General features: G+C 38.9%; 1 protein-coding gene across 6 annotated transcripts in view; it reads left to right on the forward strand.

Moving 5' to 3' along the window:
* The window catches only part of DYNC1I1 (dynein cytoplasmic 1 intermediate chain 1), a 137350-nt gene that overhangs the window by 11931 nt on the left and 102058 nt on the right, over window positions 1-23361 (forward strand). For 5 of the 6 annotated variants that reach the window (XM_052000502.1, XM_052000497.1, XM_052000500.1 and 2 more), the window contains exons 2-3: window positions 15955-16031; window positions 17168-17284. In XM_052000502.1, coding sequence (XP_051856462.1) covers window positions 15955-16031; window positions 17168-17284 — 194 coding nt within the window. The remainder of the gene's footprint in view (window positions 1-15954; window positions 16032-17167; window positions 17285-23361) is intronic. The other variant, XM_052000503.1, reaches the window with a different exon arrangement.

Genomic DNA, 23361 nt, shown 5'->3' on the forward strand with positions numbered 1-23361 from the left:
GTCTTGGCAGGTAAATTTTCAAATACTTTTATGTTATCTATACTTATTTTAAATTGAATTTCTCTTTCTATTTGGGTTTTGTTGGTAACATGCAGAAATGCTGATGATTCATATAGATTTATTTTATACATCTACATTTCTCAAAGTAAACCATCAGATAATCTCCAAAATTTGTTAGTTTTGCTTCTCTTCTCCAATATTTCTTTCAATTTATTTTTCTTGTCTTCCTGCTATATCTAGTATTTCTAGTACAGTACTAATTCATGGTGAAAATGTACATTGCTTAAATGTTGGAAGTGATGTGGGAAAACTGGGACACTAATGCATTGTTGGTAGAATTGTGAAATGATACAATCTTTCTGGAGAGCAATTGTTCCAAACTGTGCCCAAAAGGCTACAAAACTGTGCATTACCCTTGATCCAACAATATAATTCCTGGTTCTATATCCCAAAAAGATCATAAAAGAGAGAAAAATACAAAAATGTGCAAAAATGTTTGTAGAAATTGTTTTTGTAGTGGCAAAGGACTGGAAATTGAGTGGATATCCATATGTTGGGGAATGTCTGAATAAATTATGGTATATGAATGTAATGGAATATTATTGGTCTATAAAAAATGATAAGCAGGTTGATTTCAGAAAAGCCCGGAAAGACTGACATGAACTAATGCTAAGTGAAGTAAGCAGAGCCAAGAGAATATTGTACACAATAACAGGAAGATTATATGATGATCAGCTGTGATGGATGTGGCTCTTTTCCACAATGGGGTGATTTAAGGCAATTCCAATAGATTTGGGATAGAAAATGTCATCTGCAGCTTGAGAGAGAACAAAAGAGACTGAATATGGATCGAATCATACTATTTTCACCTTTTGTGTTTGCTAGTTTTCTTTCTCATGTTTTTTTTTTCTTTTTTGTCTGATTTTTCTTGTATAACATGACAAATATGGAAATACGTTTAAAAGAATTACACATATTTAATCTTTATCATATTGCTTGATGTCTTGGGGAGGAGGGAGGTGAGAAAGAGGGAGAAAAATGTGGAACACAAAATTTTACAAAAATAAATGTTGAAAACTACTTTTTTACTTGGATTTGGAAAGAATAAATACTATTGAAAATTTTAAAAAAAGAAAATGGACAGCTTTGTTTTGTCCCTGATCTTACTGAAAAGACTAAGATAAAATGCTGGCTTTTGGTTTTAGATAGATACTAGTTACCATTTTGAGGAAGGAGACATTTATTCTTATTCTTCCTAAGTATTTTTTTTAACAGAAATGTATGTTATAGTGTCTCAAAATCCCTTTCTGCACCTATGGAAAAATATGATTTTTATTAAGAAGATGGATAGTTATGATTATAGCTTTCCTAATACTGAATCAGCTTTTCATTTCTGGTATAAGTCCTGTCTAGTCTTTGTGAAATATTACTGTAGTCTTCATAATAATATTTTATTTAAAAATTTGCATCTATAGTTTTCCTCTGTTTTGATTTTTTTCTCTGGTTTAGGTGTCAAGATCATATTTGTGTTGTAGAATGAATTTAGTAGGATTTCTTTACCTAATTTTTTCTAACAGTTTATGTAGTATTGGAATACTGAGTCCCTTCCCATTTGGAAGTTGTTCATTTATGGTTTTTCAATTTCTTTTTCTAAGACAGGGTGGTTTAAATATTTTATTTCTTGATTTTGTTATTTTGGTCAGTTTATGCTTTTCTAGTATTCATCTGTTTCATTTAGATAGTTGATTATATTGATTACATAATTGGTGAGATATCTCCTGAAATTGGTTCTTCATTGATTGTAAATTCACATTTTTATTTCTGATATTTGTACTTTGGAGTTTTTAAACATCAGATTTATTCAATAATTTATTTTATTGTTTGTTTTTTAAAAAACAAGTTCAAGTTTTATTAGTTCGCATTTTTTAAACTTTCAAATTTTAGATTTTACTTCCACCATTTTTATGTTGGTATTTTATTAGAGGTTTTTAATTAGTTGGGTTTTTTTTTTGTATTTTTTACAGTTACACCCCCAATTTCTTTTTTGGTTCTTTTTTTTTCATTTTTCTTGATGAAACTATTTAGTGATATAAATTTTTCCCAAAGTACTGTTTTGGTTGAATACCACAAATATTGCATGTCCTGTCATTACTGTAATTATCTTTGATGAAATTATTGATTAATTCTATGATTTGTTTTCTGACTCATCTTTAGGGCTGTTAGTTTCTAATTGATATTTAATCTTTGTTTAAAAAGCCTTTTATTGAATATAATTTTATTGTAATAAGTTTGGAAAGAAATATACACAATATTTCTGCTTTTCTGTATTTGGCTTTGAAGTTTTTAATTCACTAATACATTATCAATTTTTGTAAAGGTGTCATGCACAGTGTAGGCTTAGGGTTAAAGAACTATAAATTCTCCTTTCTATTCCCATTTGATTTAACCTTTCTCCAATTCTATTCAGGTGCTTCACCATTTTTTTTTTTATTTTTGGTTAGATTTATCTAGATCTGAGAAGGGTTAAATTGAGGGTTTCATTATCTGTTTTATTGTCTACTTCTCCCTGTAATTCATTTATTTTGTTTTCTTTAAGAATTTTGATACTATGCCATTTGGTGCATATAGGCTTAATATTGACACTAATTCATCATCTGTGGTACCTCTTTGTCTGAGAGCCTTATCTACTTCTGTTTCACACACACACACACACACACACACACCTTGGATGAAGAATCATGGATTCTATGCTATCCCTTTATTTTAATTTTGTGAATATCTTTCTGTTTCAAGTGTATTTTTTCTAAATGATATTATTGGATTCTGACTTCCAGGCCATTCTGTTATGTTCTTCTATATCAGTGAATTCACCCCATTCACACAGTTATGATTGCTATTAACATTTCCCTCCATTCTATTCTTTTACATTTGCCTTCTCTTTTTTCCTCACCGCTTTTTTCCAACATGTAAAGTCAATCAGAATATATTTCCATGTTAGTTATGTTGAAAATAGAGGAAGAACAATTTAAAAAATGGGAAAAAATGTTTCAATTTTCAGAGTTCATCAGTTCTTTCTCTGAATGTGAATAGCATTTTTTCATCATGAGTCCTTTGGAACACTCATGGATGATTGTACTGACAGAGTAGTTGTCTTTCACAGTGGATGATCATTATAATATTGCTTTTACTGTGTACAATATTCTTCTGGTCCTGCTCTCTTCATTTTGCATCATTGCATGTAACTTTTCCCAGGTTTTTTAAAAAACCATCCCCTTTGTCATTTCTTATAACCAAATGGTATGCTGTCACAATAATTTACCATAACTTGTTGAATCCTTCCCCACCTGGTGGGTATCCCCTCAATTTCCAATTCTTTGCCCCTGCAAAAAGAGTTGCTATAAATTTTTTTTTCATTTAGGTCCTTTTCCTTTAAAAAAAAATTGGGGATGCAGACTTAGTAGTGATACTGCTGAGTCAAAGGCAACTACCCACAGTTTTATAATTTTTTGGCCCAATTTCCAAATTGTTCTCTAGAATAACTGGAACAGTTCACAATTCTACCAACAGTGCATTAGTATCCCTTTTTCTCACACTCCCTTTAGCATTTGTCATTTTCTTTTTATGTCATGTTATTCAGTCTTATAGATGTGCATTTCTCTTAAAGCATTTTTATATGCCTAATGATAGCTTTCTTTCTTCTTCTGAAAACTGTCTTCTGAGAAAATAACAACAAACCTTTCACCATTTATCAATTGAGGTAGGCTCTTAGTTTGATATACTTAGCTTGGTTCCCTATGTATTTTATATATAAGGTCTTTATCACAGAAACTTGCTATCAAATCCACCCTTTCAGTTTCCTGTTCCCCTCCTTAATTTGGCTACACCTTTTTTTTTTAATGGAAAACCTATTAAATTCAATATAATAAAAATTATCTAGTTTACCTCCTGTGATTATGTTTCTGGCTTGAGCATAAAATATTCCCTTATACATATATCTGATAAGTAATCTTTTTTTTCTATGCTCTTCTAGTTTGCTTCTGTTATTACCTTTTATGTCTAAATACTATTTTTTCCTATCCTATTATGTCTAATCCATTTTGATCTGATCTTGACATATAATATAAGATGTTAAATCTATGTATAATTTTTGCCAAACTGCTTTCCAATTTCCCTACCAATCAAATTGTGAGTTCTTGCCTAAAAAGTTTGGATCTTTGGGTTTATCAAAGACGAGAAGACTATTGGGATTTACTTTTGCATTTAGTGTACCTAATCTATTCCAATGATCCCACCATGCCATATCAGATTGTTTTCATGATAATTGTTTTGCAATATTGTTTCAAATATGGTACTATTGGACACCTTCCTTTGCATTTTTCATCAATTCCTTTGATATCCTTAACTTTTTGTTCTTCCAGGTAAATTTTATTTACTTCTTTATTTAAGCTCTTAAAAAATAGTTCTTGGTAGTAAGATTGATGTGACACTAAATAATTTACTTAGGATTGTCATTTGCATTATATTGGCTTGGCCTACTGTTGTGACCTTTTTCTTCTCAAAACGCAGCCAGGTGATAAAAGTTTAGATCTTTTATTGTTTCCAATATAACCCGGTTAGCTTAGAGGCCTATCTCTCTGCTTGGTTCCAAGAGCTCTCTCCAAATGTCTTTAAATCCAAAGGTCTGGTCCTTCAGCCTCTGCCTCTACTTTCTTCAGCCTCCAGCCAGCTCCAGTCTTTATGTCATTCCGGTGAAATCTCGACTTGTAGCCTCTTCCTCTCTAGAGCCCTCTCCGACTGGCCCATTGGCCTATTTATGCTCCTTCCAGAGAGAGGGATTATGGGTAGTTCTACTTAGTACCTTGTTTCAGGTTCTGCCCAAAACATCTTCTTGTAAGATTAGATCAACTCTAATTACTTAGCAGTTAGTAAGGATTCCAACATCTCCCCCTTTCTTTTGTTTTAAAACATAGGGGGTTTCCATCAATATGGGCCAGAACTTTGTAACAGATATACATGGTATACATAAATCCATCAATATGGGAGGCATTATACATAATTTACAAAAGCACACAGCAATATAACACAGGCTAGTGGTAATGTAACAAATAACATGAATCAACATGAAAATTTAACTACTGCAAAAGTCTCATCAACAATCTTTCATCTCAAGAAATCCAATGATTCTTGCAATTGCTTAAAATACATAAGCACATAGTAATATAACACAGGCAAGTAGTAATGTAACAACATAAATCGACCTGAAAATTTACAAATGTCCATAAGTCCTAGAAATAGTCCATAAGGAATCCATTGTCCATTAGTTCATGCGCCAGGAATCTAATAATTCCTGTAAGCTCTGAAGTACTGCAAAAAGTCTCATCAACAATTTTTCATCTCAGGGAATCCAGTGATGCTTGCTGGTTTTTCAGGAACTGAAAGCTGAAGATTTTAAAGTTCTTTTGACAGTCTCATTGTTAGCCATCTGATTCCTTTTCCACCTGTGGAAATATAAGCAGATCCTCTTCCCCAAGCAGTTAACCTATCTAATTCTCTTCTATTTACCACTTTTGGGATTTCTCCTCATCATCTGATAATTACATTGGAGCTGTTTGCATTGGATATTGTCTTGTTGTCTTAAAAGGCCTGTATTCTTCCCAACTGTAATCCTGATTGCTTTTCTGTTGGTTGATGACATCAGAGTTCTGAATTTCTAAAGTCTCTCTGGGTGTGACCTCAGCTGCTATCATGCCCCACCTGTCCTTTGATTGATACTTTAGAGCTGGGCCCTGCCTCTCATTCCTCTGGGTCAATATACATTTAGAGGCCCAGTGAAAGCCTCGGTTACATTTTGGACATGGGGTTTTGGGTTTTCTCTCACCCTGTCTTCTCATTGTATCTCTGTATCTACATTGGGCTCTTAGATGTCCAATTTTTCCGCACTGAAAACATCGACGAGTTTCTCTAGAATTCCTCTGCCAAGAAGGACCTTGTCTTTCCATGTTCATCATAGTCTGGGCATAATAAGCATTTGTGCCTACTGTGGCACAGCATCTAATGATTTCTTCTAAAGGAGCATTTTTGTCTAGCCCCCATATAATTCTCTTGCAAATCTCATTGGCATTTTCCTTAGCCAAATGTCTAGTCATTATTTCTGTTGCTGCATTGTCTCCAATGGTTCTTATTACAGCTGTTTGTAAACGTCCCACAAAATCTGCAAAAGGTTTGTTGGGACCTTGCTCTATTTTTGTGAAAGCATTATTTCCATCTTTCTGTCCAGGGAGAGAATTCCAAGCTTTTATTGCAGCCTTAGAAATTTGCTCATACACTGTTATGGGATAATAAATCTGTTCTGAACTCTCTGCATACTGACCTTCTCCAGTTAGTTGGTCAAAAGCAACTTGTACAATAGCTCCTGTTTGCCTATAGCGTTGGGCTTGAACCCTACATAATTCATGAAACTCCGAAAGCCACAATAAATTTTGTCCCGGTTCTAGACAAGTTTTCACTATGGATTTCCAGTCATTCGGGGTTAGGATTTCATAAGACAAATTATCCAGTAACATCTTCACATAAGATGATGTAGCCCCATAAAGAGTGCAACCCTTTTTCAAATCTTTAATTTTTTCCAAATTAAAAGGAGTGTATTTTCTCTCTTTTTGACCTGAAGAGTTGAGCTCTTCAATCACAGGATATGCATTTATAAAATCAGATATATCTTCTCCTTCATTTTTTGCTTTAATTAATGCTTTTTCTAATCTTGTCAAATTCTGCTTTACAGGAGAAGCTGACTGTGTTTCTGTCTCTCTCCCTCCCCCTTGTTCTACCCATGAAGGGTTAATTGCAGGGGGAGGGTCATGAGATGTGGAATCACCTAATTCCTCCTGCTGTGAAGTATCATACTCAGAATTGTAATTAACTCCATTCTCATCTGATTCGTCCTCCTTTTCACCTAGTAAAGTTGGCACTTCCTCCTGTACTTTCCTTTTCATCATTCTATCACTTAAATAACTTCTTATAGCCAATTGTATTACATTATATGTATTAATTATTGAGTTAGGCCCCTTTTTATCATAGAATTGACAAAGATCCTCTCCAACCAATTTCCATTCATTTAGATCTAATTCCTTATCAAGAGAGAAACAAGGGCATATGTCCTTTACAGTTTGTAAAAGTTCAGTGATTTGCTGTAAACTTATAATTAAACCTTGGCTTTCCATAACTTTGACAATGCTCTCTAAACATTTTCCTTGAACAGAAACAGGCTGTTTTCTAAATATCTGTCCCATCTTAGCTGAAATTCTACTTTAACTCTTCTAACAAAATTTCTTTGTTGCACTCACCCTAATTTCTGGGTTGAAGTCTTTTCCACTGGATCAGGATCAGAGGCTTTTCCACTTGAATCAGAATCGGGGCTTTTCCACTTGAATCAGGATCGGAGCTTTTCCACTGAAATCCACTGAGGGGTCTGTTTGCCCCACGTTGGGCGCCAAAGGGTTGTGACCTTTTTCTTCTCAAAACGCAGCCAGGTGATAAAAGTTTAGATCTTTTATTGTTTCCAATATAACCCGGTTAGCTTAGAGGCCTATCTCTCTGCTTGGTTCCAAGAGCTCTCTCCAAATGTCTTTAAATCCAAAGGTCTGGTCCTTCAGCCTCTGCCTCTACTTTCTTCAGCCTCCAGCCAGCTCCAGTCTTTATGTCATTCCGGTGAAATCTCGACTTGTAGCCTCTTCCTCTCTAGAGCCCTCTCCGACTGGCCCATTGGCCTATTTATGCTCCTTCCAGAGAGAGGGATTATGGGTAGTTCTACTTAGTACCTTGTTTCAGGTTCTGCCCAAAACATCTTCTTGTAAGATTAGATCAACTCTAATTACTTAGCAGTTAGTAAGGATTCCAACAGCCTACCATGAGCAAATATTATTTCTTCATTGTTTATATCTGTCTTTGTGTGAAAAATGTTTTGTAATTGTGTTCATATAGCCCTTAGCTTTCTCTGGGCAGATAAACTCCCTAGTATTTTATATTGTCTGCAGTTATTTTAAATGGAATTTCACTTTCTAGCTCTTCCTTCTGGGATTTATTAGTCATGTATAGAAATGCTGATGACTTATGTGGATTTATATCTTGCAACTTTCTTAAAAGTCATGAATTTTTTCAGCTAGTTTTCCAGTTAGATCTCTAGAATTTTCTAAGTGCACCATCATATCATCTGCAAAGAGCGATCATTTTGTTTCCTTGATACCTTTTCTTATGCAACTTCTTTTATTGTCTTACTGTTATATGTCACATTTCTGGTACAATATTGAATGATAATGGGGATAATGGACATCTCATATCTCTTTTAATTAATATCTGATGTTATCTGAAAGGCTTCAAGTTTATCCCCATAACAGATAATGCTGACTCTGGGTTTTAGATAAATAATACTTATCATTTTAAGAAAAGCTCCATTGATTTCTATATTTTATAATGTTTTAAATAGGAATGGATGTTGGATTTTATCAAAAGCTTTTTCTGCATTTATTGAAATAATCATAATATTGGTTGTTGATATGGCCAATTAGCTTTATAGTTTTCCTAAGGCTGAAGCAGTCCTGTGTTCCTGGTATAAATCCCACCTGGTCAAAAGTGCAGGATTTATGTTATATATTGCTGCACACTCCTTGTGACTATTTTATTCAAAAATTTATATCAATATTCATTAGGGAAATTAATCTATAGTTTTCTTTTTCTGTTTTTGCTATTCTGTTTAGGTATCAAAGTCATAGAAAGGACTTTAGTAGGATTATTTTTTCCCAAATAGTTTACATAGTGTTATGATTATTTTTTAAATTTTTGGTGTAATTCACTTGTAGATACATTTGATCCTGGATTTTTATTTACCCTTCAAAACTTTTTTTGTGTCTTGCTTAATGTCTTTTTCTAAGACAGAGTTATTTAAATATTCTATTTCAAATTTTTGTTACTTTGAACAATGTATGCTTTTTGTGAATATTCACTCATTTCATTTATATTGTCAATTTTATTGGCATATAATTTGATAAAATAACTCCTAATAATTGTTTTCATTTCATTTTCATTGGTGGTACATTCACTCCTTTTCATTATTGATAGTGAAAATTTGGTTTTCTTCTTTTTAGCTAATGGTTTATTTTATTGTTGTTTTTTCTCCTATAACACCAACTCCTTGTTTTTATTTTTGGTTCAAAGGATTTTCCACTTTTTAATTTTATTTATTTCTCCTTTGTGGAGAGAGCCATCTGCATTCAGAAAGAGGACTGCGGGGACTGTGGATCATAGTATTCTCACATTTTTTGTTGTTTGCTTGCTTTTATTTTCTTTCTCATTTATTTTCTTTTTGATTTGATTTTTCTTGTGCAACATGATAAATGTGGCAATATGTATAGAAGAGTCACACATGTTTAACATAGATTACTTGCTGTCTAGGAGAGGAGTGAGGGATGGGAGGGAGATAAAATTGCAACACAAGATTTTGCAAGGGTGAATGTTGAAAACTTTCATATATATTTTAAAAATAAAATACTATTATTTTTAAAAGGTCAGAAATAATTTCTCTTTTGATTTTCAGGATTTCTGTGTTACTAAACTGTTTAACTGGCAATTTTCAATTTCTTCATTTTCTAGTTTTTATAGTGTTTTTTTTTAATTTGGTGTCAAATTCACTGATCTGCTCTTTCTTTGTTTTACTAATGTAAGCATGTAGAGGTAAAAAATTTCTTCTGAGTACTTATTTTGTTGCATCTTACAAATTTATTTTTTTGATATAATTCTTTTTTTTTGGCGGAGACAATTGGAGCTAAGTGACTTGTCTAGGGTCACACAGCTAGGAGGTATTAAGTGTCTGAGGCTAGATTTGAATTCAGGTCCTCCTGCTCTATCCACTGTGCCAGCAAGCTGCCCCTGATAGGGGCAATTATCTATTGGTTCCATGATTTGTTCCTTGACCCAATTGTTCTTTAGAATTAGAATATTTACTTCCCAATTAAATTTTAATCTATGCTTCCAAGGTTATTTATTGAATGTAAATTTTAAAATCATGTTATCATCTGGAAAGGGTACATTCCTGCTTTTCTGCATTTGTTTGTGAGGTTTATGTGTCCTAATACAGTCAATTTTTGGAAAGGTGCCATTTGCTATTGAGAAAAGATATATATTTTATTTATATTCCCATTCAATTTTCTTCAAGAATTATATCATATCTAACTTTCTATTTATCTACTTCTTTCTTGTTTATTTCATGGCTAGTCTTGTAAATTGAGGTCCTTACTGGTATTATTTTATTGTCTTTTTCCTCCTGCATTCATCCTCTTTCCTCTATGCATAGTGTTTAATATTAGTATTATTTCATTATCTATGGTATTTTTTAACAAAACACTTTCTCTAGTTATCTCTTTTAAGTAAATCGTTTTTTTTTTTCCTTGTGCTTTGTTTAAGCTCATAATTACTATCCTTCTTTTTACCTCAGTTGATACACAGTATCCTCCTCCCAGACCTTATTTAAACTCTTTAGCTCAGCTGATACATAATAAATCCTGTTCCAGGTCCTTATTTTAACTCTGTGGCTTTCTTTCTGTATCTATTGTCTCTTGTAGATAATAGTACATTGCTAAGTTCTTGTTTCTAATCCATTCTGCTTCTGTTTTTTAGGTGAGTTCATCTCATTCACATTTACAGTTTTGATTACTGTGTATTTCTTTCCATCTTATTTTCTCTTATTCTCTCTCTCTCTCTCTCTCTCTCTCTCTCTCTCTCTCTCTCTCTCTGTCTCTCTCTCTGTGTCCCTCCTCAAAAGTCTTTTTTTTTTTGCTTCTTACCACTGTTTCCCTTAATCTACCTCCCCTCTTATCACACCCCCCCCCTTTCTCTTGGCCCCTTCCCCTCCTTCTTGTCTTTTGGTTAATATAGATTTGTATTCAAACATTGTGTGTGTATGTGTGTGTGTATGTATGTGTATTGTGTATCTTTGAACCAATTCAGTTGAGAGTAAAATTCAAGTATTGCCTCCCCCCATTTCTCCTTCCACTATAAAAATTCTTCCTTATCCACCTATTTTATGTAATAATTTCCCCCATTCCTTCCTTCCCTTCCTCGCTCCTCCCAGTACACTCTACTTTCTCACCATTACATTACTTTTTGGAAATTATTTCAACATATCTGACTCACTTCTTGCACTCTGCCTATGTACAATTCTTCTGACTGCCCTAATAATGACAAAGTTCTTACGAGTTGCATGTATCATCTTCCTATATATGGCTATAACCAGTTTAACCTTATTCAATTCCTTATGATTTCTCTTTCCTCTCTCTTTTCTTTACGCTTCTCTTGCATCTTCTGTGTAAAAGCCAATTTTCTATTCAGCTATGTTCTTTTTTTAATTAGTAATATTTGGGGCAGCTAGATGTTGAAGTGGATAGAGTACCAGCCCTGGAGTCAGAAGGGACTAAGTTCAAGTGCAGCCTTAGTCACTTTACATGTCCTAGCCATGTGACCATGGCAAGTCACTTAACTCCAACTGCCTCAGAAAAAAAAAATAATAAAAAATAAAAAATCTTGAACTTAGTACCTTCTGACTTAGTCCTTCCATTACCTTGGAGTTCTAGAACTTGGCTATAACATTTCTGGGAATCTTTCTTTTGGTATCTTTTGCCAGAGGTGATAGGTAGATTCTTTTCATTTCTATTTTGTGTTCTGGTTCTGAGATATCTGAGCGGTTTTCCTTTATAGTTTCTTGAAATATGATGATCTTTTTTTAATGTGATTTTCAGATAGTCCAATAATTCTTAAATTATTTCTTCTTGATTTATTTTCCAGCTCAGTTGTTTTTCTGATGACATAGTTCACATTTTCTTCTTTTTTTTCATTCTTTGAATTTAGTTTTGTTTCTTAATGTCTCATAAAGTCATTACTATCCATTTGACTAATGCACATTTTTAAGGAATTATTTTCTTCAAGTATTTTTGCACCTTTTTAAATATGTTAATTTTCTTTTCATAAGTTATTTTGCCTTGCTCTCATTTCTTTTCCTAATGTTTCTCCAGCTATTCTTATTTGATTTTAAAAAACATTTTTCTTGCTCTTTTAAACTTTTTTTCTTTAGCTTTTAAAGAAATTCTTATTAGGTTTGTGTCCAATCGTAATTTTCCTTTGTAGATTTACTTCTAGCCATTTCCACATTATTGTCTTTGCATTTGTGTCTTTAGCTTTCCTTTTACCATAGAATATTTTTATGGTCAGGTACTTTGGAGTTTTTAAATTGTTGTTTGCTCATTTTCCAATCTATTTCTTGATGTCAGACTTTGCTTCCTTGGGTGGGTGGGGCATTACTAAATCAAACTTCAAGCTTTTTCAAGCTACTGTTTTCACTTCTAATTTTTGATGAAAAATATGTTGGTGTATTCCCAGAAGAGATATAGTCATCTTTTCCTAGGAAGGGCCCCTGCTTTCTTGCAACCACAAGTGCTAGCTCTCTCTATCCTGGAACTGAACCTAGAACTAGGTTCTAGATTGTACAAGTAGAACTCCCTTGTAACTACAAATAAACCTCTCTGCTCTACAGTTCAAAACTCGGTAATGGGCAATAGGGTTGCCAAATGGTGACTGGTCCTGCACCTCTCTTTTCACAGGAGTCTTCTGTAATTTCTTTCTGGCCAGTTATCCATTTCCCTTCCCATCTTTGGTGTTTAGAGCTGCTGGAACTGTTACTACTGCTATTATGGCAGCAGACTTCAAGTTCCACAGGTTACCCTGCCATGCTGCATTTCTACCCAGTCTCCACTGCCATGATACACACCTCTCCTTCTGACCTACTAAGTAATACTGGCCTGGTAAAAATGTCTCAATTTAACCCTTTCTTGCCTGTGCGGCTCTAGAGTTGGATTCAACATCTTATTCTAAAGTTATTTGGGGGAGAATATTGGGAGAGTTCAGCTTGAATGATCCTTTACTTTGCCATCTTGCTGACCAGTCTCTTTCTCGTGCCTTCTTTAAGAGTTTACTTTGCTTCTAATTCCTTCCTTATTTCTCTCACTTTCCTCTTAATCCTAGTCTCTTAAATTTCTGCGTTACATAAAATGTATTTCTGTACTCAACTGAGTCTACATGTACATTCTCCCTTTTTATGACCAGTTCAGATGAGAGTGAGGTCCAAGTGTTGCCCATTTCTCCTCATTGCTCCCTCCTTGTTGCATAATCTTCTCCTTGAACACACTTTTCATGTAAAATAATTTTCCTAGTCTTCCTGTCCCAGGATGTTCGGTTGTTGCTTTTTGCCTTTTTTGCCACCCTTTTCTTTGTGAGACCATCAAAACATAACAGAATCATTCCCAGGCTTTCTGTTTAATTAGATTCCTTCTTTGCCCTCTGATGATGATAAAGTTATGAGGGATTTGTAAGAATGTAAACAGTTTAACCTCATTTAGTCCCCAATGATTATTTATTCATATTTACCTTTTTATGCTTCTCTTGACACCTTTGTTTGTATGTCACTCGAATCTGCTCTTTTCTTCAGAAATGATTAAAATTATTCTCTTTTACTGAAAGTCATTTCCCCCTGTAGCATTATTCTTGATTTTGCTGGGTAGGTTATTCTTGGTTGTAGTCCTAATTCCTTTGCCTTCTGGAATCTCATATTCTAAGCTCTCCTTTTCTTTATAGTTGTGGCTGCTGAAGTAGGTGTGATCCTGACTATGGCTCCTCAGTCCTTGAATTCTTTCCTTTCTGACTACTTGCAGCATTTTTCTTTGAACTGGGAGCTCTGGATTTTGCCTATAAATATTTCTGGGAGTTTTTATTTTGGAATTTCAGAAAGCAATACATGCATTCTTTTAATTTCTACTGTACTCTCTAGTTCCAAAATAGCTAGACAGTTTTCTTTTAAGAGTTCTTGAAATACAATGTCCAAGTTCTTTTTTGTTTGTGGCTTTAGGTAATTCAATGATTTTTAAATTATTTCTTCTAGATCTGTACACACATATTGTATTTAAGATATACTTTAACATATTTAACATGTATGAGACTGCCTGCCATCTAGGGGAGGGGATGGAGGGAGAGAAGGGAAAAGTTGGAACAGAAGTGAGTGCAAGGGACAGTGTTGAAAAATCATCCCTGCATATGTTCTGTCAATAAAAAGCTATAATAAAAACAATATTTCTCCTAAATGTATTTTCCAGGTCCACTGTTTCCCCAATTAGACAGTTCACATTCCTCTTCCCCCCCCATTTTTCAGTTTTCTGAGTTTGTTTTATGATTTCTTCGTATATCATAGTTATTAGCTTTTATCTGTCCAATTCTAATTTTCAAAGATTTTTTTAAATTTCCTCCCCCCTTTTAAATAATATTTTCTTTTTTTACAATGACATGTAAAGTTAGTTTTCAACACTGTTTTTAAATGTTTTTTTTTTCCTTTGCTGAGGCAATTGGGATTAGGTGACTTGCCCAAGGTCACACAGCCAGAATGTATTAAGTGTCTGAGGCTAGATTTGAGCTCAGGTCCTCCTGACTTCAGGGCTAGCACTCTGTCCATTGTGCCACCTAGTTGCCCCCCAACACATATTTAAAATAAGATTTTGAGGTCTGATTTTTTTTTCTTTTCTCCCTCTTTTCTATACTCTTTTTTAAAGACTCTTTTTTTTAAAGATCCTGATATAGATCATAGATGTGCAATCATGAAAACATAGTTCCATATTAGTCATGCTGTGAAAGAAGAAACAACAAAAAGAAAAAAGCCACCAGAAAACCGGCAACCAAAACAAAAAATGAAAATAATACACTTTGACCTGCATTTAGACTCTATGGTTCTTTTTCTGGATGTGAATAGCATTTTCTGTCATGATTCTTTTGGAATTGCTTTAGATCATTGCATTGCTGATAAGAGTTAAGTCAATCATAGTTGCAGTTACTGTGTACAATGTTCTTCTTGTTCCATTCACTCCATCCAACATCAGTTCATGTAAATCTTTCCAAGTTTTTCTGAAACTCATCATTTCTTACAGTACAATAGTATGCTTCACAATTTATTCACTCATTTCTCAAATGGTGAGGATTTTCTTAATTTCCAACCCTTTGTTACTAAAAAAGAACTGCTATAAACATGTGGAATGGTTCTCCTTTTTAAATGATTTCTTTGGAATACAGACCTAATTGTGGTATTAGAAGTTCCAAATTGCCTTCCAGAATGGCTGGATCAATTCATAACTCCACCAACAATGCACTAGGGTTCCAACTTTCTCCCATCTTCTCCAACACTTATGATTTTCTTTTTCTGTTATATTAGCTAACCTGATAGGTATGAGGTCATACCTCAGAATTGTTTTAATTTGGATTTCTCTGATCATACAACTATACAGAACTTTAATTTCTTCATCTGAAAACTGCCTATTTATATTTGACCATTTATCAATTGGGGAACGATTTGTATTCTTATAAATTTGATGTAGTTCTCTATGTATTTGAGAAATGAGATTGCAGAAACATTTGGTATAAAAATGGTTTCTCATCTTATATACATTATACATTATGTATAACATTTCCTTATTAGTCTTTTCGCACAAGAAGATTCAAATAAAAGAAAGAATGAGAATGAAGGTGAAAAATAGCATCCCTCAATCTGTATTCAATCAATATAAATTCTTTCTCTGGAGGTAGGGAGTGTGCTTCTTCAAATCTTTTAAGACTCTTGTTGGACTTGTGTCCAAGCTTCATTTTTCTTTAAGGCTTTGCTTGTAGATGTTTTCTAGTGATTGTTTTATGTTGTGTTTTGTCTTGAGCTTTTTTCTCATAAAACTCTTTATGGTTGAGTTCTTTTTGTGATTGCTCATTCTTCTAGCATACTGCTTGACTTTATGTTAGTGCTGGGCTCTGCACACTTCTGGGGAGTGGAGGGGGGTAGATTTCTGGCCTGAACTTAACTCCTTTCTTATCTCTTTGCTGCTTTCACAGGGCTCCCAAAGCATTGGGATCTAGGAAAAGGTTTGTTCACTGCCTCGTGGTCTGAGTACTGCAAGTTCCTGACCCAGGTTTGTGTCCGTCAGTTAGGAGGAAGTAGTACTGTATAGTAGACTGTTTAAAATCTATTAGCCTTCTAGGGGCTTCTGCAGATTGAGTGTGACTGAATTGCTGTCTCCCCTTTGGTGTCTTTGTCTCCTGTTCTGGTGATTCTGCTGCAGGTGATTGCAAGACTACAGGTTAGAACTGAGTGTCCTCTCTGCTCCTTGGCTCAGCCACACACAGCAAAAGATTGTCAGGTTCTGTTTTCTTATCCATTGTTTACTCCATTCACTTTAGATTTATATTTTCTTTCATTTGTTCCTCATATTGTTTCCCTACTCCCATCCTCCCAAATTAGGATTTTTCTCTTTTTCTCTGTATTTTTGGTTATTGTTTTTTAATCTGCTTGTCTTAAGCAACTCTGCCCCCAACAATTCTCTTTTCTTCATCATCAAGCTCAAATTCACTCTCCTGCCTAATTTTGAAGTTTTGATTAACTTATCAATTGCCTTTTCTTTCTTCCTTTTATCCAGTTATCTCATTCTTCTTCTCTTTGTATTCTCAGTTAAATAGTCACGTAAAATGCCTCTTCTTCTACTTGTGTGGTTTGTTACTTTTTACTTCATTTTCTCTACCTTTTCCTAAAAGGCACTTATTCTTGTTTTAGAGCTCCCTTCTAAAGACCTTTGACACTATCCCCTATGATGTCCAACTTTAGTCCAGTCTTTGATGAAGTGATGTTTCTTCTTGTCAATACCACTGTTTCTGCTAGGTCCTGCTATTTCTTTTCACGTCTAATTCTAAACTTTTATTCTTTGGCTTATGGCTCATATCCTTACTTATTTCTTCTTTAGTTTCCATACTTGTTACAGAATGAAGCTTCTGCAGTGCTTATTTTGAGTATCTTCTTCTAAGTTATTGCCTTGGAGATCTTGCCCCTGCCACCTTTTTTCATGTGCATCACTCTTGGATCCTGCAGGGCTTAGAGAGTACTGCCTCAGCGTAGGAGGCAACATCACTACCTCTTCTCCTTCCCTCCATTGTCACACAATCTCCTTTCAGAATCTGTGCCTTTCCCCTAAAAAAAACATTTTGAAGCAAATAAAGAAGAGACAGAACGGTTCTTCTCTGGTATTTACATGTTTCCTTCTGTTTGTTTTCCCAGGAAGTCACGATGTCTGACAAAAGCGACTTAAAAGCTGAGCTGGAACGAAAGAAGCAGCGTTTAGCCCAGATCCGGGAGGAGAAGAAACGGAAGGAAGAGGAGCGAAAAAAAAAAGAGGTGAGTGCCAAGGAAGCTGCCTGTGGGAGGGTATCTGCCCTACTCCATCTCCTTGGCCACTGGGAATTTAGGGCTCCGGAATGCTAGTTTTTGCGGGGCTTTGCTAGACTTGGTAAACAGGGGACCTGCCGTCAGCTTCACCTGACTACTTTGGGCCACCAGAGCTGGGTTCTGGTGTCAGCCCAAAGGACATAGGGGAGGAGTCACTCTCTTAATGCCATTCATCTCATTGTCAGAACCTGGAAGGGACATCGGACACAAGCAGCTGAGTGAGAAGGGAAGGGAAAACAGTGATTGTGATTCCCTTCTCTCTCCTTCCCACTCTTTCCCCCCTTCTTCTTTCCTCTCTTCTCTCTTCCCTTCATCATTGCAACATCCCTAATTTTATTTATGATCACTACACAGATGTCTCTATGTTTAGTTCATCTTCTTCCTCTAATAAAAAACCAGAGCATTTTCAATCCCAACTCCATTTCCCCTACTCTTCTCTTTGCTCCCAAAGACTCTTGATGTCACTCCCACCATCTCTGACTTTGGTCTTTCTCTTTGCCAGTGCCAATGCCTTTGCTGGACTCATTGCCCTTCTTTCTCCTTATCTTGCCCCAGACTGTTCCCTTCTGAGCCAGCAGTTCCAAATATATCCCACCTTCCTGTTCTCTTCCCATTAGAAAGTAAGCTTCCTGAGTCCAGGGAATGACTTATTGGTTTGTCCTGTGATCTCCAGAGTGAGCTGAATACCCGGCATGCAGTAAGTGCTTAATGAATGCTTGCTCACTCTATCTGTTGGCTGGTCTGTCTTCTCTAGCAGGTGGTCACCACTATCCTAATTGCATCTTCTCGGCTCTATCAGTTCTTCCTGCTGCTTACAAACAAGTCTCTTCCATCTTTAATAAAAGCCTTGCATCCCTTCCATTCCCTTGAGTTGTCATTGCTCTTCCTTTTCATAGCCAAACTCTTCTTCTCCACCCCCTAGCTCGGGACACCTCACTTTCTGTCTTCCACAGTCATTCAGCTCTCTTTTTTACCAAAGCCTCTCATTCTTCTTGACTTCTTGACTGCCGTTGACACTGTCAATCACATCTCCTCAATAATTTATCCAGGTTTTCCTAACATTGCTCTTCCTGGTTGTCCTTCTACTTCCCTGGCTGCTCCTTCGAGGTCACCTTTTGCCAAATAGTGATGATGATGAAGAAGAAGATGATGATGATAACGACTATTTCTATAGCACATTGAGATTTGCAAAGCGCTTTACAATATTATGTCATTTGATCCTCACAACCACCACTCAAGGTAGGTTCTATTATTAATCCCATTTTATGTTTGAAACTGAAGCAGAGAAAGGTCAAATGCCTTGCCCAGCCCCCACAGCTCGAAAACATTTCAGGCTGGATTTGAACTCAAACCTTTCTGCCTTCAGGCTCTAACCATTTGGTCACCTCTGTCTTTCCCCCCACCTTGAATGCACTCTCTTGGAAAAGGTACAAAGGTTGAACTCCAAAAATATATCGGCGTGTCGGGCCGGTGTTGTGGAGAATCGATGAGCTCAGCCCATCTCCAGGTCAGCAGACAAAGATTTTATCATGCTGTTGGAGGTGGGCTAAGTTCCAAAAGCGGGGTAAAGACACCTTAACAAGGGGGAAGATGCCATAAGGTGAGCTAAGTTCCCTAAGAACTAGCCTTAACAAGGAGAAAGGCACCACAAGGCAGGCAGAAGTCCTAAAGAACTTGTTGCCATGGGGCAGCTAGGTGGCGCAGTGGATGGAGCTCCAGTCCTGAAGTCAGAAGGACCTGAGTTCAAATCTGACCTCAGACACTTAACACTTCCTAGCTGTGTGACCTTGGGCAAGTCACTTAACCCCAATTGCCTCAGCAAAAAAATAAAAGAACTCGCTGCCATAAGGTGTGCAGTTCCTAATGAACCTACAATTGTGATACTCAGTAAACAGTAAAAGGAGTTAGAGAAGAAGTGGAGTACCAGGAGTTCTTTTATAGGAGAAAAATAACCTTGAGGATTGATACAATAATTTAGCCTTCTGGTTGGCTACAGTAACTGCGGGGTCATGATAATTTTGTCAGTGCCAGAAATTTGACAGGGAATTCAACAAAGATCCACTGCCAGAAAGACCTATTTAAATGCTACTTAAATTCAATAAGAGCTTCCTTCTGTGAATGACCCGCCCTCTGGTCCATCTGGCTCTCAAGAATGTGGGGGTCTTATTCACCCCATCACCTTCACTTCTGCCATGCAGACGTCCTAATTTCCTTCAAAGCTCAGCATAGGTTTTCTCTCCTTTGTGAGACCCATCTTCAATCCCTCAGTTCCTAGTGCCCTCCTTCCCAAATTTAGTTAGTATTTAATGTTTTTATATTTTATATTTCCTGAAATGTGTTTGTGGGGCTCCCTCAGCACAATGTGAGCTCTTTGGATGCTGGAGCTATCTTATGTTTGCACCAGTGACCTGGCGCCCAGCGGGCACCTCCAGGCAGCGTGTCTGATTGGGCTTGGTTGAGTGGGGCGGTACGGTGCTTTCTCCATTTGTGTTACAGTGCTCCCTTCTGTGGAGTATGACCGAGCTCTAGTGACTTTCTCAGAGCTGGTCTGTCACCTACAGGAAGAACAGAAAATGCCTCCCCCCCCCAATTAGACATATTCTGCCGGGCTCAAGCCTTCCCACCCTCAGTAAAATGCTCCATGTTGCCTTGCGCTAATCAATCAGTCCCAGGGGCAACTGGGGAGAGGGGGGAGAGGGGCACCACACACAGAGCACTAGGGCCAGAGTCTGGCTGAGTCCTCTCCCCGAATTCAAATCCAGCCTCAGACACTCGCCAGCTGGGTGATCTGGGTAAGGCATTCACCCATTTTGCCTCAGTTTCTTCATCTGTAGGAGCTAGAGAAGGCAACGGCCAGCTGCTCCCATGTTTTTGCCAAGAAACCCCCCACCAGCGTCATGAAGACTCGGGCACTGAAAACAGCCATCTCAATTCACCAAGTTTTCCCTCCCAGGATCCTTTGGGAATCTTGATGAGCTTCTGGGGCTAAATGTACACCGCTCGTGACCTGGAGGCAAGTTCATCTCCTTTGCAGTGGAACTCTGCAAGTGGGGTCTCTGTGGATTTTGCCCCTGAACGTGGCCTTCCTCCTGGCTTTTGAGTGTTTTCCTTTTAGTTCCTGCAGACTTACAGATGTCCCGGGCTCTCTTCCAAAGCTGCCGTCTCTGGTCACAAATGCGCAGGAGACCCAGGAGATCCTGGCTTTCTGCCGCTGAGCCTTCAGCTCCGTCCTCCTGGCCAGCGTGCCAGAGCTCCCCTTCCCTGGCCCCGGACAGCCATGGCTTCAGTGTGGGAAGTCAGGGCCTTTTTCACAGGGCACTGGGGTCCCGGGGCTCACAGGAAAGCCTGGATGGGGGGGCACCTTTCTCCCTGAGCAGCGTGCCCGTTTGTCCTTGAGGCTGCGCGGACTCTCCTCCAGCGGCCAGGCATTGGGGATGCTGCTCAGCTCGGTCTGTCCGTCTGCCGGGCGTCCCTCTCATTATCCGGTGACTGACGGCTGCCCGGTCTGTCCTTGAGGACGGCTCCTGGTGCGTCGGCTCCTCCGTCTGCGGGCCGAGACTGACACGGGATGAATGCTCATTTCCACAAGATCAAAGGAGCTTCGTGCTACAGCATTTTCCTCCCTTCAAGTGTCACAACTTGTAGGAGTTGAGAGCATCGTTCGTCCCAGGCTAATCACGAGTTTCTTTCAGAACTGACAGTCTAATCTCCCACACGAATTTCCCAGAATTATCCTGAGATGGATGCGGTCCGACGAGCGGCCGTCCACTTTGGGCTGTCTGCCTTGGGAATCTGGGGGGGGGCAGTTCCTGCAGAAAGCGTGTGGGAGGGAAGCAGGGACTGGTTTGGTCTCACTGTGCCCCGTCAGATCTCCCTCCTGTGGGGAGCCGGTGCTGGGAACCCAGGGCCAGTCCCTCCTCGTGACATGGGCCTTCCCCGGGGAGGACACATCTCCAGAGAGCCAGTGGTTGGATTTCCAGTGGAAGCACTGACCTCTCAGATCAGCCAACGCGGCCCTGATTAGTTGTTGATTGCCCAGACTTAAGGACGGCTCAGAGAAAATGTTATTGATGCAGATTATACGGAAAAGTCCGTTTTATGTTTTCAGAGACCTGCACCCTGAATTTCTGGTGGTTAAACATTTTATTAACACCCCAGGTTTCCAAGGTAAAAGAAAAGATATCCATTTAACACTGGCAGGACTAGGCTTCCAACCGAGGCATTTAAACACACACACACAATAATTTGTTCTATCTGTGCAAATGCACTTGGTTTTTTCAAAATAAAATTTATTTTTTTTCTATTTCTTACATAGTTCTAATAGTTATCCAATTTTCTCTAGAGAGAGAAAAAAATAGCCCAATGATCAGTGCCCTGAAAGCCCGAGACCATGTGGATGGAATTGGTGACCTTCCACCTTCAAGGGACAGACTAAGGTCTTCCTCTCATCTTTCATCATTCCATTCCATTAATTAATCAATAAACAATAAAAAATCGGTCACTGTTCAGCAGCTCTGACTCGGCGGCGCCATTTGGGGTTTTCTTGGCAAAGTTACAGAAGCAGTAGCATTTCCTTCTCCAGCTCATCTGACAGAAAAGTAAACTGAGGCAAACAGGGTTCTGGGATCACCCAGCCTGAGTGCGGCCTCTGACTGCAGAGCTCTCCTTCTCTCCGCCGCCTCCCTAGTTTTTGCCGCGTAGTTTGCGGCCTCAGCTGCGATGACGTCACCTCTGTGCAGCCGGGGAAGAGAAAGTGCTCCATCTTCGGTCCCGGCCCCAGGCGCCACAGCGGCCTCTGGGTTCTCCGGATCCTACTCTAGCAGCATGTTCCATTCATTCTTATTTTTTCTTTAACCCAACCCTGAAGCTGGAGGGGAGGGGGCTGGAGCCAGTGAGACCCGAGTTCCAATTCAGCCTCAGACCCTTACTAACTCTTACTAGTAAAAGCTAGATTGCCGCCAGCGCTGTCGGCCCCGGATGTGGCGAGCATCCAGCGAGGTGAGATTTGTCCCGGCTCAGCGCCTCCCAGGGGGCTCCGTGGTGCCCCCGGCCCCTCACTCAGATCCTGCCCACTGAAGGCCCGGCTCTTTGTGCGCCGGGGTTTGGCGTTGGGGGCAAAGAAGCGCCAGTACAAGCGCACGCGCGAGCGCAGGAAAGCCTCACACACGGGCAGTCACACCGCGCACTGGCACAAGCGCACGAAGCCTCACACGGGCAGTCACACCGCGCACTGGCACAAGCGCACGAAGCCTCACACGGGCAGTCACACCGCGCACTGGCACAAGCGCACGAAGCCTCACACACGGGCAGTCACACGGCGTACTGGCACAAGCGCACGCGCGAGTGCACAAAGCCTCACACACGTGCAGTCACACCGCGCACTGGCACAAGCACACGCACGAGCACACGGGCAGTCACACCGCGCACTGGCACAAGCGCACGAAGCCTCACACACGTGCAGTCACACCGCGCACTGGCACAAGCGCACGAAGCCTCACACGGGCAGTCACACCGCGCACTGGCACAAGCGCACGAAGCCTCACACGGGCAGTCACACCGCGCACTGGCACAAGCGCACGAAGCCTCACACACGTGCAGTCACACGGCGCACTGGCACAAGCGCACGAAGCCTCACACACGTGCAGTCACACCGCGCACTGGCACAAGCGCACGAAGCCTCACACACGTGCAGTCACACCGCGCACTGACACAAGCGCACGAAGCCTCACACACGGGCAGTCACACGGCGCACTGGCACAAGCGCACGAAGCCTCACACGTGCAGTCACACGGTGCACTGGCACAAGCACACGCGCGAGCACACGGGCAGTCACACCGTGCACTGGCACAAGCGCACGAAGCCTCACACAGGCAGTCACACCGCGCACTGGCACAAGCGCACGAAGCCTCACACGTGCAGTCACACCGCACACTGGCACAAGCACACGCGCGAGCACACGGGCAGTCACACGGCGCACTGGCACAAGCACACGCGCGAGCACACGGGCAGTCACACCGCGCACAGAC

The sequence above is a fragment of the Antechinus flavipes genome, chromosome 5, assembly GCF_016432865.1.
Source record: "Antechinus flavipes isolate AdamAnt ecotype Samford, QLD, Australia chromosome 5, AdamAnt_v2, whole genome shotgun sequence".
Classification (NCBI taxonomy): domain Eukaryota; kingdom Metazoa; phylum Chordata; class Mammalia; order Dasyuromorphia; family Dasyuridae; genus Antechinus; species Antechinus flavipes.